This window comes from Lemur catta, chromosome 3, assembly GCF_020740605.2.
Source record: "Lemur catta isolate mLemCat1 chromosome 3, mLemCat1.pri, whole genome shotgun sequence".
Classification (NCBI taxonomy): domain Eukaryota; kingdom Metazoa; phylum Chordata; class Mammalia; order Primates; family Lemuridae; genus Lemur; species Lemur catta.
The window spans coordinates 102,877,978-102,897,814 of NC_059130.1; the positions used below are offsets into that span (position 1 = coordinate 102,877,978).

At 47.2% G+C, this 19,837-nt stretch overlaps 1 protein-coding gene across 9 annotated transcripts in view; it reads left to right on the plus strand.

Annotated features, from left to right (window-relative positions):
- Window positions 1–19,837, plus strand: part of PHC2 (polyhomeotic homolog 2) — a 103,491-nt gene that overhangs the window by 58,139 nt on the left and 25,515 nt on the right. For 3 of the 9 annotated variants that reach the window (XM_045548320.1, XM_045548325.1, XM_045548322.1), the window contains 6 exons: window positions 123–287; window positions 2,024–2,176; window positions 3,298–3,610; window positions 8,310–8,360; window positions 15,084–15,493; window positions 15,764–15,929. In XM_045548320.1, coding sequence (XP_045404276.1) covers window positions 123–287; window positions 2,024–2,176; window positions 3,298–3,610; window positions 8,310–8,360; window positions 15,084–15,493; window positions 15,764–15,929 — 1,258 coding nt within the window. The remainder of the gene's footprint in view (window positions 1–122; window positions 288–2,023; window positions 2,177–3,297; window positions 3,611–8,309; window positions 8,361–15,083; window positions 15,494–15,763; window positions 15,930–19,837) is intronic. The other 6 variants (XM_045548327.1, XM_045548326.1, XM_045548324.1 and 3 more) reach the window with 5 other exon arrangements.

Genomic DNA, 19,837 nt, shown 5'->3' on the forward strand with positions numbered 1-19,837 from the left:
ACCAGAGATAGGCCTAAAGGAGGCTGAGTAAAGGAAGGAACAGAAGGGGAGAAAGAAAGACGTGGATGAGGGGGATACCGTTCCCCAACAGAACCTCCTGTCTCCTATATCTCTCTCATCAGATCAATCTGGCAGCCTCCCCGGCAACAGCCCAGCTCCTCAACCGGGCTCAGAGCGTCAACTCCGCAGCAGCCTCAGGCATCGCCCAGCAGGCTGTGCTCTTGGGCAACACGTCTTCCCCAGCCCTGACTGCGAGCCAAGCACAGATGTACCTAAGGGCACAGATGGTGAGTACCCACAGCCTGGGCCATGGCTTGGGCGCTGGAGGGACAGAGGCAGAGACATTGGGAGCTGGGAGATTAGAGAGGGTGGGGAAGAAGCACTCGGGCTGGGGGCAATAAAGAAGGGGTCTGGAGGGCTGAGTGGGAGCTTTGGTATAGGTTCAATGACTCACGGAGGGTGGGGCTGCGGGCTGAATACCCGTGATCCTTCTCCTCCCAGAGTGAAACAGAATTGTCCTCTACTTACCAGAAACTACTCCTCAAAATTAACTGGCGTGTACAGTACGGGGGTGCATGCCTGGATGGTTCTGGACACGCAGACCTGTAAGGCAGGCAGATGCGTAGACATCCGTGTGCTCTACAGAAATGGGATCTGCCCCTGCTGTGACAGTCCTTACAAGGAATGGCCACCTCTAACTTTGGGTGCCACAGGTGCATTCGAGGCCTGGTGTGAAGGGGGCAGCCACCTTCAGGGCATGCTGCTGCCTCCATTGCCCTCCCTGCTGGGCCCCCATTCTAATCAGGATGAGCTTGTTTTGGCAGAATGTACTCAGGATAGCACCTGCCCTGGACATGCATACCTAGAGTCTCTCCTTTGTACCTGTCCCTAAGCAGTGCAGAGGTCCTTAGGAGCTTTACAGGTCCCTAAGATTTAGAAGAATTTCCTGAGAAAATAGCAGCACACTCCCTGGGAGGCAATAATGTATAGCTCCATGTTGGGCCCAGATCTCATACCTCCCATTCTGAAGATTCCTCCCTATAACCCCTGGATACACCGCCCTGAATACAATACAGTCCTACCCCTCTTTTTGCCCTTGTGGCCAGAACTTGAACTTTTCTGGTCTTGCTCCTGCACTTTTATTCTTGGCTCTGAGTTCATCATTGGAGGCACATCTGCATTCCCAGGGAATGGCCTCTTAGATGCACAGCATGGAACAGACCTGCATTACCCTAGGGCACCGCACAGCCACCTTGTGATACTGCCCAAATTTGCTTTTGTCCTCCTCTACTCACCAGCTGGGCTCCTGACACCTGTCTGCCCCTTTTCCAAAGCAAGGCAGCAGAACAGGCACAGGCATGTCACCTGTGTTCTAGGGAAAGCACCTGTCAGGACCCCAGCAAATCCACACTGACTCAGAGCTGGGCTCACACGGAGGTCGAGGTGTCATGCAGAGAACATCACATAACCCGCACCCCTGCAAAACGAGACGCAGACACCGGATTCCCACTGCTCTAGGGGGTCCAGTTCCTCCACTGCTGTTGTCTCTAGCCCCACCCCACCCACCCACCCCCCGAATCTAAATTTGGCTAGAAAATGACCAAGAGAACACATCTAATTTGGCCCCTTGCGGAGGAGAGTCTTGTTCTGACTCAGCCATGGGTTTAAGAGTGTTAGACCTAGAAAACGGTCCTAGGGTGTCTGTCTCAGCCCAAGATCTCTGCTCCCCAGGGTGCTGAGGACATAGTGACTTCAGGGTACCCTGGGAATATTGGTCCCCTCTAGGATGAGCCCCTCAGAGAGGGTTCTGAAGGAGACTTGGCTTTGCTGCAGCCCCAGAGTGGCTCTGTCCGCGACCCCACCCGTTCACTGCCCAGCCTGGGTCAGGACGGTCTCTCCCTTCCTTGCCTTCCTATTTTCCTTCCCTGGCCTTCCCCATAGCTGCTCCCAGGCTAGACTGTCCTGTCCTGTGGCTGAGCCCACATTGGGCAGGTAAAAGGCGCCTCGTTTCCTGTGATTCCAGGCCCAGCCAGGTAACCTGGTGCAGGTAGCTAGGAGCCTAGGCGGCACTGTTCCTTTGTCCCCTCAGCTCATCTTCACGCCCACGGCCACCGTCGCTACTGTGCAGCCTGAGCTCGGCACTGGCTCCCCCGCCCGGCCCCCCACCCCCGCCCAGGTGAGGATCCCATGCTCGTGGGAGGGCAGGGGGGTGGGCACCACTACAGCGGGTACTGATACTGGGGACGGCGCACACCCTGGAGGAGCTTTGAATCTTTGCAGAGGCTGGGACCGTCTAGGAAAGCAGGTGGGAGACAGGACATGCCAGCGCCCCCAGGCCTGCTCTTCCATCCATCCAGCGGGATTCAGCTCCTCTTCACTCTGTTTTGTTCCCTCAAACATAGGTTAGCAGCCAGACAGCAGCGTGCCGGGGCTAGCGTGGTTGCCAGTGATGGGTGGTCAGTGCCACCTTCTGCACCTTACTTACACCATCCCAGTATAACTTACTCTGTTGTTGCTACTTCGTAAATGGAAATCTAGCTCTGGTCACACATGCTAGCACTGCTAGGAATTGGGAAAAACTGCATGGAAGAAGGAGCAAAGATGTGTCCTGGGTACTACCTCTGGGTGGGAGCAGAAGGATGCTAGTGGCTCTGAAGATTCTGTGGGTAGCAGGGAAAGGAGCACCTTCCTGCTCCCATCTCCCCGGTCCCCAGCTACAGAATGGAGACCCGAGCGGAGAGGGCTTGGTAGCACAGCCTCCGTGTGTCCAGCAGAGGGCACCAGGGACCAGGGTGAATAAGACATTGGCTGTCTCAGAAAGGCCTGCTGTTAACCTTATTCTGAGGACAAGATAATCCTTTGCCTGGTGGCCCTGCTGGTCAATTAACTTTCACTTTTGCCCTGGCCTTTCCCACCGCAGGAAGCCCCATGCTCCACCTGTCTGGGAGTTATTTCTGAGTGTTATTTGTCCAATGCTGAGAGTTTGGGGAAGGAGGGAGGGTCTCAGGAGGGAGAGGGCCTGGCCTCCCTGCCCCTGCAGTCCCTTCTCAGAAGTCAATTTCTTCTGCTGATGGATTAAGTCACTAGGAAACTTTCCTGCCCTCTTTAGAAACTCTGCCTGCTCCTGGTTTCTCTTTCAGCCCCTAACTCATTCTCTCTCCCTTTCTCTCTGATTTTACAATCCACTATCCTGTTCAGCCATTCCTGGGTCCATCCTTAACTCTGTCCTCTCTTGGTTGTGTGTTGGCATTGTTCCTACCCGCATTCTCTGGACTCCCATAGACCCCTCTTTTCCAGGTACAGAACTTGACCCTCCGAACACAGCAGACACCAGCTGCAGCAGCCTCGGGCCCTCCCCCTACTCAGCCTGTCCTGCCCAGCTTGGCTTTGAAACCCACGCCTGGCGGTAGCCAGCCTCTGCCTACCCCATCACAGGGCAGAAACACTGCTCAGGGTTCCCCCGCAGGTGGCAAGCCTGGCATAACTGACAGTGTGATGGAGCCACTCAAGAAAGGAGATGGCAACAGCAGTGTGCCAGGGAGCATGGAGGGCCGGGCTGGGCTCAGCCGGACGGTTCCTGCTGTGGCTACCCACCCCCTCATTGCGCCAGGTAAGGGCTCCAGGAAGAAGGAATCCTAGCCCAGAAAACTCAGGACTATGGGTCAGGAGGAAAACTTCAAGCTTTCCCTTTTCCCATGGGCTTGCTAAGATACCAGTATGTCTCTCTCTCCTCTCTCTGTATCTTGAGGTATTCATCAGCTCCTGACTCTGTTTCATGCTTCTAGTCTAACTTTAAGGAAGGAAGCCGTCAGTTGGAATAAACAAGTCCTTCTTCACAGTGGGCACAAGGAGGAATCTTGGCATACACAAGCATAGCTCGTAACCTTGAGTGAGTGGGAGGTTGGCAGGGGACTATTCTGAAATTCTCTGAGACTCAGCAAGAAGGACAGGGGCTAGCCAGAAGCCTATAAGAGCCACACAGGGAGACGGGGAAGAGGGAAGTTGATTTTCTCATCATCCAGCAGACATTTGCTGATTAATGTTTGCCAGTCGTGTTGTGAGTTCTGAGTGTGCAGAGATAAATGAGACTTGGGCCCTGCCCTCCAAGGAGGGCACGCTCTAGTCGAGGAGATAGACAAGCACAGTGCAATAGGTTGTGATAGTGCTATATATATCTAAGCTCTGACCACTGTAGGAGTGCAGAGGAGCTATCTAGCCTTCAAGGAAAGGAGCCAAGAAAGGCTTGCCAGTGAGGGTGACACTTGGGAATGAATCTAACAGATAAAAAAAAAAATCTAACAGATTACTTGTGAGGCAGGTTCTGTGAAGGGGATGAATCAGTGTTCCCTGGCTAGACTCCTTTCCCTGCCTGATAAAACTCCCCCAGCACTGCCTATTGTGGGCAATCTTTAATGGGAAAATCTGCCAAGAGCCCTAGAAGCCAGACCTATCAGTCTAGAGAACAAGACCAAGCTGTTATAGCACAGAAATAAATATAGTAGCAGACCACATGGCTTTGCATTAAAGGGAGAATCACCCCAGTCATATCCCGAGACAACCACTAACCCTCTGTCCTCATCCAGACCAGTTTACATCCAATCTAACCTGCAGTTTTTCCTTGAGAAAGTATATCTCAAGAATATATCTTATATCTTGGCCAAAGTATGACGTTTTTACCTAAGGGAGTGTGAAGTTAAAAAAGAAGGGAGCCAGATATATAAGCAAGTCCATTCGATTTCATAAATTCCATTATAGGACTAAGTCCCAGGTACATTGTGGGCACAGATGGCCGACTCATTGCCAGGCAGGAAGGGTCTGAAATGCTGTCCAGCAGAGGAAACCACCCAACAGACAAGTGAGAGAAAGGCATTCCAGACAGAGGCAAGCACAAGCAAGGCATATGAGTTGGGAAGAAACCAAGTTAAAGTCCTTTATTAACCTTCCTGAGGCTCTAGAAACCCCCCAGGGGCATTGGGTCAGCTGCTGCGTTCCAGTGGTCACTGCTGGGCTGAGGAAGGCGCCTCCCTGCAGCGGCCTCACTGCCCAGTGCTTCCAGATGTTTCTTTCTCACTGTCTGGCATTGCTTTCCCCAGAGACTGGCCCAGCCTCTTCCTTTTACGGAAAAAGAAAATGAGGCTCAGAGGGGTAAAGACTGGGGAATCTTCCAGTGTGTCGGTAGCAGCTTGGACTAGAGCTAGGACCCTAAATTAGCATTTCTCTGAGGTTCTCATTCAACCTACACACCCTAGAGCAACGTCAGGGCCTCAAGACTTCCTGAGAACCCCATTCCTGCTCAGGCCAAAATGTAACCTCTCTCTAAATCTAATCCAGCCCTCTAAATTCTAAGGACTATTCAAAAGAAAGACCAGTTGTGGGGCTCCTCCTAAGGCCATTAGGCAACTCTGAGTTCTCAAGAAAACTGGACAGAAAGGGGACTGGCCCTTACGGAACATCCATTGTGTGCTGGATAATGTTTTATGCATACCACTTCTCAAACCCTGGAAAGAACCCTGGAAGGTAGGTATTTTTAGCCATTTTGCAGATTAGAAAACTGAAACTCAGAGGGCTCACCATGAACTTACTACATATGTCACTCAAGGCCACCTAAGTAGTAAGTGGCAGCAATGGGGTCCAGCTCCATAGCTGTCTCAGTCAAACCCTGTGTTCTTTATCATCAAGCCAGATTGCCCTCCTGGGTTCTTACAGGAATTTGGGGCTCCTCAGCCTTTCTTGTTCCTATCCCCAAAGCTCAAAGAATCTGGAGGTTCTAAGACTTTGTTTGCAGAGTTTGGTGGGGACCCCATGTAAACGTCAATGCCAATGAATGAGGCCTGAGACTCACAGTCCATGGCTGCAATGCAGTACAGAGCCCAGCGGCTCCACAGAACTTTCTATGGAGCAGCTGTGAGCTGCAGTCCCACAAAGACCCACTCCCCAGAGACACAAATCAGTAGGCCTTGCATTGTTCCTGCCTCCCACTGTCCAGTCCTATTCTTCCTTTCTCTCCCACCCCTTCCTCTCTGTAAGCCCTGTGGTTCCACTCCCCCTCTCCCACCTCCCACATGGTAGGCAGCTGGGGCAGGTTTAGGAGCAGCAGATCCTCTCAGGGGCTCTAGAACAAAAAGACTGAAATAATTCTTATGACCTGATGGGGAGCAGCCTGCAGTAGCACCTGTCTTGGGCTCCACAGCTCCCCAGGCAGAGGTGACTTCTGGCCTCCTGCCCAGCCAACCCACTGCGAATGAACTGAGGGATTGGGGAGCGGGAGAGAAGAGCATGCGTGTGTGTGTGTGTGTGTGTGTGTGTGAGAGAGAGAGAGAGAGAGAGAGAGAGAGAGAGAGAGAGAGAGAGAGAGCGCGCCCTGAGAGAGAGCATTTCTTGTTTGTTATTGGAGCATTTTTTGAGCTGGCTGGCTGAATGCCCCAGGGAAGTAACCAGTGGAGACTTGTTGGGGGTGGGGGCGGTACAGCAGAGAGGAATGTGTTCTCCTGGGGGCTGTTTCCCCCCAGAGCAGGCAAACCCTCCAGTCCCAGCTGGGATCGCTCCCACTGACAGCTGTTTGGGGGCAAAGCCCCTCCCCCATGGCAAGCTCCCTGCTGCTCCTGGCTCCTGTCACCTTGGCAACCAGCTTCTTTAGGCTCTGCAAATAGAAAAGGTCCCTTATGCCCAGAAAAGGGGGGGGGCAGGTGGGGGGAGGGAGTAAGGGGCGGAGAGTGGAACCTAAGAGGTTGGGCTTTGGAGGGGAAGGCAAAAGGTCTGGCTTTGCCCTTCTCAGTGACATGAGGACTGAACAACGGAGGGCAGAAGAGGGCAGGCAGCAAGGGTCCCATGGGCCTGGCCTCCAGGGAAGCTGAGTCCTAAGGGAGCTGGGCCACAGCTCCAAATAGGAGGCTTGTTCTTGGAGTCCTCATTCTAGTGGATAAACTCCAGGCTTTGGGTACACACTCAGGCCCAAAGGTGAGGAGAAAGTTGCTGTCCGGGGGGGAGATGCTGGATGAAAGGGAAATGTCGGGTCATTGAAAATCCTGGGCCCTTTTCACCCAGTTGGGCGTCCAGATGCCAGGTCTTTGTTCTGTATCCTCCACCCGAATCAGGTCTCAGCTGAGGGGAGAGAATTCTCTGTTGGGAAGGCCTGCCACATAGCTGCTTTGTTTTAAAACAGACGGTGTTTTGTGTCAGGGAGCAGTGATTTCTGTCTATTGGCTGGACAATTGGATGCTGCTGATTCTAGGATTCTTGGGTACCATATTTCCCTCCCAAACAGCCACCCAACTATGGGGTAAACACACTTTTACTTAGAGGATCCAATAAAAACCAAAGCATGCAGGTGGTCCTGGTCCTGTAATCTAACTGGAAAGAAAAATTCCCAGCAGTTTTCATATTAAAATCATGGAACTAGCCAAGGTCATTTCAACTATCCCCTGTAGGACCAAATTAGATTACTAAGGGTCTCTTCTTAAATTCAGGGGGAAAAAAGTCCATAGGATATAGATGATCAGTGGAGGAATTTTATATTTTGCTTAACATCCTTCACTGCATGTGCGTGGTGCGTGCACGTGAGAGGGAGAGAGAGAGAACACGCAGGCGAGAAAGCCGACTACACAAAGTGACTTGGAATTGTCGAGCATTTCTTCTTTCCTGAAATCCATCACCCTAGGCTTCTATTACACTGTTTCCCTGGGTGCTGCCAACTAATCATAATAATTACCAATTAATGAACAACCAGGTTCCAGGAACTGTACTAAGTGCTTTACCTACATATCTCATTTAATCCTAACAGTGATTATTCCATTTCACAAACGAAAGAGATACGGCTCAGACAGTTATTAACTGTCATCCCCAAATAGTTTTTCTCTGTCTCTTTAGTTGTTCAGTTCAGCACAACAAATACTCATTTAGCGCCTATTATGTGCCATACATCGTGCTGAGCACTTGGTTGGGGGGGCTATAGAGAGGAACATGAGTTTAAATTCTAGTAGGGGGTGTGGAAATTTGAGTTGTGCTTTGAAAAGTGAGTACGTTTCAAAAATGGACCAGAAGGAGGATTATCTCAGCTGATACTGGGCAGCACCTAAGCCCAGAGCGGCCATGTGCACATGTGGCCATCTGTGCGTGTGGGTGGGACCTGTTCCTCCTTCCCTTGCCCCACTGCCATCAGCTGTAGGTCTTCCAAGAGACTCAGCCCTGTGCCCCTTTGTGTTTCACTCCTAGAGGAGCTTGTCTATTCTTACCTTTCAGACACCCATCACCTATCCGCCAGTGACCTCTCAATATGTGTCCATCCCTGTCCTCGTCTCCTCTCCCCGTAGATTTCCAGCTGTCCATGGGATATTCCTACTTGGATATCACCCTACCTGCAGGCAAGTTTTTTTTAAAATCTGGAGAATTCATAAATAAAACAAAAACCCTGAAGTCTTTCTCTATAGAAAGGCCCCCTTTTCCAGTTTCCGGGCCATTGGCCACATGGGGTCTTCCTACACCCCAGTCTCACAGAGATATTCTGAGTTCAGTTTCCTTTGCCAGGAAGGCAGAGTGCTAGAATGGGAAAAGCATGGGCTTCAGAGTTAACCTGATTTCAGACCCCAGTTTCGTCACTTACTAGTTTAATGACCATAATCAAGCCATTTAATCTCCATAAACCTCAATTTCCTCATCTATAAAACAGAGGTGATATTTCCCACAGGCTGTGAGGCTGGGTGAGATGGCCTGCGAAAGGACTGGCACAGAGTAAGCTCAGGACAGACGTCTGTTCCCTCTCCCTCCTGTTCCCACCCTCCGTCACCACCCAGCTTATCACCAGCTGATCGCCAGGTTCTGATGATACTTCCTCTGCACTGACTTCCTGCTTTGCTCAGGCCTGCTGACTGCAGGAGGCTTAATTGATCTCCAGGGCATCCTGCTCACGCTGCTAGAATTACCTTCCTCAGAGACTGCGTTAGGTCTTTCTTGTTTAAAAAGCTTCACTGTGTCTTTATTTCCTACTTGATTGTTGGAATCAATGCCTAGTCTGTAGTAAGGGCTCACTGAGTAGCATGGTAATCACTTCTGGTAGACTGACTCCTGTGGGACCTTCAGGACCCTCCCCACATTGCCTGCCGCACCACTGTGATTGCTCAGGGCTTGCTCCTGCAGACCCTCTGTTACAGCCAAGCAAATACGCTCTTGTTTCTTCTCCCCCACTCCTACCCCCTGTGACTTACTTGGCCCATCATATAGCTCTTACTTCCCGCCTCCTGGCATAACAACTTCTCTTTGTTATCCATCCCTCCAAGATGACCTCCAAAGCTCTCAACAGCCTGCAACTAATACTCCTAGGCTTACTGTAGTACTTTGTGCTTTCTGACTTGTGTTACTCACTCAGCCATCTGCATCTTTGAGCATTTGATACATGCAAAGCACCACACCTCACCTGTCAAATGAAGTCAATTTGTCCTTAACCTATGGCATTGTAGAAGTCACTGGAAACTACTCTCAGTTCTTGCTTATAAAATAAAAACATTGCTCGATTGCCTCATAGGCTTATTGTTAGAAATAAATGAGATTCAAATTATAAAAAATTATTTGATTAGTTCAAAGCAACGTACAAATAACAGATAATATTTTAAGAATAGCTACCATTTACTGAGAATCTACTAGGTGCCAGGCAGTGAAAAACGGCAGTGAACCTCTTTGTGGTTTAGACAAATACTCCATTTGATACTAACAGCTACCCTATGTGGTATGTATCACCATTTACGGAACAGGAAGTCAAGATCCGGAGAGGTTAAGCAATTTGTCTAAGGCTGCACAGCCTATATATAGGTGGCAGATTTAAGATTCAATCCCAGATCTGCCTGACTCTAAAACTCCTGGCTTTAACTACTTATACTGAACTGTTATCCTCTGCCCAGGGCAGAGTAGGGACAGAGATGCAAATACCAGTTTCTTTTTTAATGTTCCAAGCTGCTTAGCTAACAATCCTGCAAACAGTGGGTATTTGGGAGTTTTGCAAGAGGGCTGCAGAGCAGGCCTGAAGACTTTAAGGCATATATACACCACCACAGACTGTCCCTGCCGTTGGTAACCCTGTTTTTGTAACCTAGTTTCCTCTTACAGGGAAACTTCCTTTAGCTCTATAGCCCCTCAAACTCCTCCTGACCCTAAGCCTGGAGGGAATGCATCACGGAAAATTCATGTGGTTATTGCTTTACGTTTTTCTAAAAAGAGCTTCCTTATCTATTTATGTGTATGTGAAGCTCTGACCTTGAGTCAACCTCAGTCTAAGTTACTTCCTGAAGTCTGATCACTCAAGACATCTTTGGAAATGAGCAGCTTCTTGAAGGTGCTAGCATAATTTATTTTTAAGAGGTGGGTATTGCTATGTTGCCCAGGCTGGCAGTGAATTCCTGGGCTCAAGGGATCCTCTCATCCTCAACGTCCCAATAGCATAATTTAGACCCAACCTAAAACTGCCTTATCTTCTGACTTCTCTGCCTTAGATACCCTGGGCTTCAACTGTACAGGATTCCTGTGGTGCATTCAGGGATCCACAGGATTTTATGCCTCTGAGTCTTCCCATGTGCTGTTCCTTTGTTATCTTCCCAACTCTGAATCATGTTAAACACTTACTTCCTCTGGGAAACCTTCTCTGCTTTCCTTTTAAAGCTGAATGCCCTTTTCTGTGTTCTTCATATCATATCATAACACTTACGAAACTATGCTGAGACTATCTACTGTCTGTCTCTTTTGCTAGACTGTAATCTATTCTAGGGACGATGTTTTATTTTATTTTAGGTTTTTTGAGACAGTGTCTCTCTCTGTTGCCCAGGCTTGAGTGAACTGGCGTCAGCCTAGCTCACAGCAACCTCAAACTCCTGGGCTCAAGCAATCCTTCTGCCTCAGCCTCCCAAGTAGCTGGGACTATAGGCATGTGCCACCATGCCCAGCTGATTTTTTCTATATATATTTTTAGTTGTTTGGCTAATTTCTTTCTATTTTTAGTAGAGACGGAGTCTTGCTCTTGCTCAGGCTAGTCTTGAACTCCTGAGCTCAAACGATCCATCCGCCTCCGCCTCCCAGAGTGCTAGGATTACAGGCATGAGCCACCACGCCTGGCCTAGAAACCATGTTTTAGCCAGTACCAAGTATAGTGCTTGGTCTGTAGTGGATGCTTAATAAATATTTGTTGAGTGTATGAATGGTTGAAAGTATTTACTATATTTTCACTTGACTTTCTAAATCTCAAATACTAATGGTTAGTAAAAAGATATGCCATTCCTCTCCCATAGGCATCTTCCCCCCGCCTATAGTCCAGGTAGCTCCAAACTCGAGTCAGGGGCAGTGGACTCCTAGGAAAAGGAGTGTACTAGCAGGCCTGCAGCCTGTGGCTGGCACACTTGCAGTTCCCAGAGACTGTGGAGCAAGAGTCCCAGCATTTCTAGGACAGTGAGCTATCTCCTGCACACTTGAAGCTTTGAAAACGAGTCCTGTCGGACAAATAAGTCCCACAAATGGATTCTCACCATGTTGTCATTCATTCATTCAGCACTATTGATTGAGCATCTACTAAATTCAAAGTATTTTGGAAGAAACAAATGAATCACATAAATTCCACCTACTAAATGATATAAGTCATTTACTGAAATAACTGTGAGATAAGTATCATCCTCACCCGCATTTTAAAGATGATGACACAGAGAGGTCAAGTAACTCACCCAGTGTCACACAGCTGGGAAGCAGCAGATTCAAACCCAAGCATTTTATCTCAAGAGCCCACATCTGACTGCTGGCACCTGTCTCTCTGAGGGAAGCGCAAAGCAGAAAACACTCAGTGGCAGCTCAGAGAGAGGGAGGAGTCCCATCAGCTGTAAGGGTCAGGGAATGACGACTAGAATTTGATGTGTGGCACTCTAGAGAGTATGAGAAAAGGCATAAACTCTGTACAGGGGACAGTAAACAGTAAAGATTGCTTGGATCAAAGAAATAATAAAAATTAAAAGTTTAGTTTATGTTGTAAAGAAGTCTTGAATGCCAGGGACTTCAGAAAACTGTAGCCAAAAGAAAGTCCCTGGTTGTTTTTAGGCAGAGATAAGATCTGTGCACGAGGAAGATTCATTTGCATTCTATCTACAAGATGAATTATAGCAAGAAAAAACTGGAATCAGGAAGACCAGTTAGAAAGTCATTGCAATACCCCATACAAAAGGATTTTTTGACCCGGGATAATGCTGGAGTTAAATTATGGTCTTTGCTTTTTATTAACCTCAACAGGTTAAAGATTTACACTCCCCCCATACCTTGGGGTCTTTGATCTATGAACTTATTTAAGCCTTATGAGCTTTATTTCCAGCTGTGGTGCATACTAGCCTCATTCGTGCTAAAATGATTGCCTTCCATTTTCCATGAGCAGTGCAGGGTGTGGGAGAGCCTGGGCTAGGAGGGAAAGCACAGGAACAGAGGCCCAAGCCAGCAGTTCCCTTGCCCAACTTAGGGCTAAACAAATGTATATTTTCCCTAACTGTACTCTTTATGCTCTATAGTTTTAGAACCTTTTTCCTCTCTAAACTTCTTTTTTCTACCTTACAAATCCTGAACTTTAAACTATTTTCCTATTGTAGCCACCCCATCAAATTGTAGAACGGCAAGAGACTTGTGTGATCACCTAGCACAACTCTCTTGTTTCACAGATAAAACTCTGAAGCCCTGAGAAGGAGGGGGACCTTGTCTCAGGCCCCATAGCCAGCGAGTGGTGGGACATGCCACCGATCTTCTTAGTGCCCCTGACCTGGACCAGCTCCAGCTCCCAGCTCAAGGGGGCAGCTTCTAAAATGAGTCTGTTCCAGGTGCAGGAATCCATGGTTTTGTATCAAGGGAGAAAAAGGTTTAGTTGCGTTTTCAGTGACAATACCCATCATCTGCAAACCATTTTGGCCGCTGGAGCCTAGTAAGGCACCACATGGCATCTGCAGTGTCTCTCTAGTGCCTTATCAGCAGTTTTCTCAAGAATGCCTGATTGTAAAGTTTGCCTGATTAACAATCTCTGCCTGGTGGTTAAACTCTGAGCTATTTGCTGTGGGATTAGGAGACAAGGGTTAGATTGGGGTTAGGGACAATTTATAATCACCAAATGCCTGCTGGCAATTTCCACAGCGGTTCCACCATCACCCCAAACCCAGCATCCTTCCCTCAACACCATACTGTGTCCAGGTTTCCCCGGTCCCATCATCCAGTGTCACCCAACTAAGACCTGCAGGCCATGCGCATTCCCTCTCTCTGACTACCACAGCAATCACCAAGGGCCATTTGGTTTTCCTTTGTAACACCTCTTGTTTCTGTCCTTTCCTTCCCACTCCTGTTAGAATTCTGCTTGGAATTCCATGTTGAGCTGTGATGAGATAGTTAGAAACTTGCATGTACATAGACAAAATTCAAGAAAAAAGGTACCTCGCCTAGCTCAGTTTGAAATCTGCTTACTTTGCACCTATATTATCATAGGGTCCTTTAAAAATGTTAGCTCAAAACCCAAGATTTGCCTTTATCTTTATTGTTTGTGAGTCCTTTGGTGGTAAAAACCATTTGTGAGCTTCCAGCCGTGGCCCTCTGTGCATTTGCATGGCACAGCCTCTTTCTGTTGGCTCTTCGGCCGAGGGAGTCTCTGTGGAGGGCAGTTTTTAGGCAGGACAGATTCATGAGCTGCTCTCATCCTAAACTAGCCCAGATGCTACTAGACAGAGAGTGATCTGCATGAAGACTATCTTTGAGCCGAATTTCCTGAGTCCTTATCATTTACAAGGTACAAGCTAGACGCTGAAGGAATTACTAAAAAATACAAGAATTCTCACCTCAAAGAGTTACCCTGATTAAAATAGAAGAAGAAAAAGCTAGCAACACGTGGCAAATAAATTCTAGATCAGGACAAGTTTATTTACTAATTGTAAATAAACTCATCTACTGCCAGGCACTTAGGTTCTGAATAAAGAGATACATGATAGTTTCTGATAAGAAACAATTATAACCCACCTTGATAAGCATTATTATGACAGAGGTAAACCCAGGATACTTGAAAACCTAAACCAAGACTGAAATAATACTTATAATTAGAAATGAGTGAACATGACTGTATGCCAGGCACTGTGCTATACACATTATGTCATTTTTTTCTCTTATTTTAGTTTTTAGTTTTTTTACAGACAGGGTCTCACTTTGTCACTCAGGCTGGAGTGCAGTGGTACAATCATAGCTCACTGCAGCCTTGAACTCCTGGGCTCAAGTGATCCTCCCACCTCAGCCTCCCAAGTAGCTGGGACTACAGGCGCATGCCATGACACATGGCTAATTTTTAAATTTTTTGTAGAGATGAGGTCTCGCTATGTTGCCCAGGCTGGTCTCAAGCTCCTGGCCTTAAGCCATTGTACTGCCTCAGCCTCTCAAAACTCTGGGCATTTTCTCTCATTTTATTCTCACAGTTTTTTCTTATTTCATCCTTATGACAACTTTCTAGGTAGAAATTATAATTATTTCCAATTTTTAGATTAGGAATTTGAAGCCCAGAGAGTAGCTAGTCCCAGATCCTGCAGGATATAACCAAAGGAACTGGCAGTCCAGCCCTGGTCTGCCTGATGCCAGGGTCTGAGGGCTGGTGTGTCTACTAGCTCTTCCTGGGGAAGGCCTACCACAGCCAGAACCTGGATAAGGACCAGCCACACAGAGCCAGGTTGGGCAGTGGAGAGCTTGCAGATATTGCAGGCATGGAAAACAGCGAGTGAAGGGCATGGCAGAGGTAGAGAATGTGGCACACTTAGAACCAAGTGCTGCTCTAAACAGCTGGAGCAGCCAAAGAAGCCTTCACAGAGGAGATGAGTTTCGAATGGAGCTTTGAGGGACAGTCCAAAGAGCCCAGTGTGTTAGCATAGGAGGAAAGCAAGAAGAGAGAGTTGGGCCATGGCAATGTGCAAGTCAGGCTCTAGGTGAAAGATGAAAGGAATGAAAGCAAGAGATAATGAGTTTGGGAAGCCGTTTTTATTTGGGTGTGGGAGGGGCACAGTTGGGGGACAGCAGAAGATGAGGTCAAGTCATGCCATCTAACCTGGCCTTTCCCCCTTCAGCTTATGCTCAGCTGCAGCCACACCAGCTCCATCCACAGCCATCGTCAAAGCACCTGCAGCCCCAGTTTGTGATCCAGCAACAGCAACAGCCACAACCACAGCAGCAGCAGCAGTCACGGCCTGTTCTCCAAGCCCAGTCCCAACCCCAGCTCGCCTCTGTCCCTCCCAGTGTGGCCCTCCAGCCCAGCTCAGAAGCCCATGCCATGCCACTAGGCCCAGTTACACCTGCCCTGCCACTCCAGTGCCCCACTGCCAATCTGCACAAGACTGGCAGCAGTCAGCAGGGTCACCTTCCCACACCAGATGCTGGGCCTCAGAATGGACATCCCGAGGGCGTGTCCCACACCCCTCCACGCAGGTTCCAGCACACTTCAGCCGTCATCTTACAGCTGCAGCCTGCTTCACCGGTGGTGAGTAAGCTGATCCCAACGTCCAGGGAGCAAATGGGGAGGCCACAGCTCAGGCAATCCCACAGACCCCGTTGAGATGTGTTTCTGGGTAGGGTGAGTGTTGAAGTCATCACTGGGTATTCCAAGAAAGGAAAAGGCTCACCCTAATTTGAGGGTGACTGAATCTTAAAGTCCTTTCCTGCTACCCAAGCTCCACGGAAACAAGGAAAGCATCCAAAAATGTGGAAGCAGTTTATGAGAAGACCATCTCTCTGTCCTGTCCCTTAACAGCCCCAGCAGTGCACCCCTGATGACTGGAAGGAAGTGGCGTCTGGGGAGAAGAGTGTGTCTGAGACTCGGTCTGGCCCATCACCACATCAGCAAGCCATTGTCACTGCCATGCCTGGTGGCCTGCCTGTACCCAAGAGCCCCAACATCCAGCAGTCCCCAGCTCATGGTATGAAGCGTAGTGGGGCACTTGGGGAAGGGAGAAGTCGATCTTCCATGCCCTCCCTTGGCATACTTCACTTGGGCATGTAGAATGGGAAGGTAAACTATTGCAAGCCCAAGAAGGAAGCTGGGTGGGTGGAAACAGAGGAGAGAAGTGAGAAGATGAACCAGGGATAGAGAAAGGGGACCCAGAAGATATAAAAGGGTAGAGAAAGAAAAGGAGAGTTGAAAGTTCTAGAGCCAGACTCTGAGCCTACCTGTCATTGGTATCAGGTGTGTCTGCATATACACGTGCCAAGTTGAGAGTTGAGGCAGGTGTCCAGTTGTCACAATTCTCTGCTTCCTTTAGTATGAGAGGGAGTTCTTAAAATTGGAAACACTCCAAGATGGCTACTATATCTCAAAAATAAGGGAAATGCCTAGGGGGAGCTTGAAGGGGATTCAGCGTGAGCTCAGCTCACAGAAAGCAGCTTTGCAGGCACCATGCCAAGCTCTGAGATCCCCATCTGTCTGTGAGGGCTCAGCTACAAGTGGACTTCTTCATGGCTGGGGATTCAGGAGACCCTGCTGGAGCCGTCACCCTGACGGGAGAGTCCCAGCAGTAGCTCCGCCTTCTGCAGTGATGTATTTGCTCTCCTTTCCCTCTCTGCCAGTCTGCACAGCAATCTTGGCCCAGATCTCAGGGACGCTTTGAGCCATGGACTGCCTGCAACGCAGGGAGGCAGTTCCAGTCATTATGCTAAGTGTGTGCTGGGAGTGGGGGTGGGGAGAACCAAGAGAAAAAGAGTTTGGAAATTGAAGGAGAAATTAGAAGAAAAATACTCTGGGACAAGGTAGAGCAAAAAGGTTATAATTTGTTCTATAAGAAATGGGGAATGGAATCAAGGAAAAGGAAAGCAAAAGAATATGAAGAAAGAATAGTAGAAATATTAAATGATGGGAAAGAGGTCATCTATTCTCTATTTGCACAGTTGCAATGATAAGGATTCATCATTCTGAAAAGCAGCCCATTCTGTTGTAGAACTGCTCTAATTCTCAGAAAGGTGCTCTTCAAATTAAGTCAAAACCTGATGTCATGGAACTTACCACCATTGGTTGTGATTCTTTCTTGTGAATTGTACAGAGTTCATCTCATACAGTGTTTGTAGACAGTTGCCATGTCTCTTACCTCTCCCTCCCATTAAAAAAAGAGAATATCTCCAGGCTAAGTATCTGAGACTTTTTTCATTTTTTATTGATACCTATGATATGTTAAGACCTCCATTCCCACCATTCTGATCATGCTTGTCTAACCACATTCTACCTTTTTTTTTAAAGTGTGATCCTCAAAATTAAGCACATTAATTTCAAATTTAAAAAGCCACTAGTCTTTATAAGCCTGTTTAAGAGACAGGACTGTTTCCTAGATCCATATGGTACGGTAGGGAGGAACTAAAATTTGTTGAACACCTGCTGTGTGCCAGATACTATTCTAAGTCCTTTACTCATTCATGACAACCCTGAGAGATAAGTATTATTATCTCTATCATTCAGAGGAGGAAACAAAAGCTGGAAGGGACTCCAGGCCACACAGCTGTGAAAGGGCAGTGCTATGATTCTGGTTCCTAGTGTAGTAACCTTCCTTCACCTTCCTTCATCAGGGCAATTCACCTTGGGCCCCACGTTAACTCCTCTGCCTTCATGGGAATGATGCAGTTGGTTCACAGAGAATCACTTGAATTCCAGAGGATGGGTTTTGCTTTTGTTTCTCAGGTTTCTTTTTATATGAAACTGCTATTATGTCAGGTCTCCTCAGTCTCAAACTTGTGCAATTTATAGCTTGAGCCAAAATATAATTAATGATATCAGTTAAATGTTGTCTTGTGAATTTAGCCCATAGTTCCAGCCTAGCAAAAAAATAGTAATAGTTATATTTCCTCATTTAATCCTGACAATAACCCTCTAAGATAGGAACTTTTATTATCCCTATTTCAAAGATAAGAAAGCCGAGGCACAGAAAGAATAAGTGATGGGGCAGGAATCTTTTATATCTGAATTATGTTATTCATTATACTAACTCCTCTGCTTCACTTTGCCACTTGTAAATTAAATAGCATGTTTTCTTCATCTTTTACCAATTTGCTGATAGAAGTATAGCACTCGACTGAGGATTCATGCCATGTTTCCAGGTTGGTGGTAATCAACATTTTTTGTTCAAGTATTTGTTATCCAGCAACCTCTAAATGAACTGACATTTGCTTTTCTTTCTCCTCCATAAAGCTCTTAAAAATCTCTTTCTGAAATCTAATCAAGGTGATATACACATAACAAGCATCCTGCTCTTGAGGTCCTATCTCATGAGAGAAGTAAGCTTTACACAGTGGAAACAACTGTAAACTACCCAAGACTTAAATATTTATCCATTCTATATATGTTTGAATGCCTGTTCCATGCAAAGCACTGTGGGAATGGGAGGTAATATGTAGAGAAACAAGGTCTGCTCTGTACCCTACCTTCAAGGAGCTTACGTTCTGATGGAAAAGATAAAAAATGCACAGGAAGAAAAAAATTACAATAAAAACTAAAATGCAATAAATGCCACAGAGGGATTTTAGATAAATGCTTTATAAGTTGCAAACAGGGAAAAGTTACTGCCAACTAGAGATTATCAAGATAGATTTCAGAGAGGAAGTGACATTGTTCTAGAGCAGGGGTTGACAAACTATAGTCCAAGGGCCAAAACCATCACATTGCCAGTATTTGTACAGCTTATAAGCTAATAATGATTTTTACATTTAAAATTTTTTTTAAAAATCAAAAGAATACTATTTTGTGATACATGAAAATTACATGAAATTCAAATTTAAGTGTTAATAGATAAAGTTCTATTGGAACACAACTGCACTTACTCATGTATATATTGGCTGTGGTTGCTTTCATACTACAATAGCAGAGTTGAGTAATTGTAACAAACCATATGGCCTGCAAAGTCTAAAATATCTACTATTTGGTCCTTTACAGAAAGAGTTTGCCACCTGCTGCTCTTGGGTCTAGACCTTGAAGGGTAGGTAGGACCTGGACATGCAAAGTTGGGGGACAAGCATTCCAGAAAGGGCTAGTGGAAATTAGGTAGGGAGGTAGATAATTGTTGACATGGTTGAGGAATAGAGAGAAATTGCCTGTTCAATCCTGTGTTAACTTAGTTTGTAAAACAAAATGTAAGGTAAGAAATGCAGAGGCAGAGAAGGGAAGGGATTGTGAATATTAATAAAAAAGGATTTGAAAATTTGAAAAATAGTAAAAGGGAAAGAAAGGAAATGGGGAAAAGAGAAAGGAAGAGAAGTAAACATCCAGGGAATATAAAATAAATGTAAAACGTGGGCACAAAGAAAATGAGCTGAGGCCTAAGGGGAGAAAGGCAGGGAGAGGAAAGAGAAAACGAATATGAAGGCTAAGGAAGGCAAGAACGTGCAGGAACGCTGAGAATAGAGAGACGTCAAGAATTGAGAGAGAAATTTGTCGTCCATCCAACAGCTCTCTGCTGCGTAAAGCTCCCGGGGTGAGAATTGTGCGCCTCACTGGACGTCTTTTGTACTCCCACAGCTCCTAGCATGTTAACTGAATGGATATGCTTCATTAGGGCGACTCAGGTTAAACCAGTGCGTTTTGGGAACAACCAACATTTATTGGGCTCCAACTGTGTGCCAGGCACTGCAGGCGATTTGTATCTACTTCCTCAGTTAACCTTCACAGTAAGCCCAAAGCTGTTTATGGAGGTTTGACTGGGTCACTCCGGTCATTACTTCGCCTCTGTTCCTCGGTTCCCAGTGGGGAGGATAATGACTACGGCAGGGTTATTGTGGACAATAAGGGAGAGAGAGTGGGCTCGCAGGGCTTGGCACACATTGAGCACTCAGTAACGGTGGTCGCTATTAT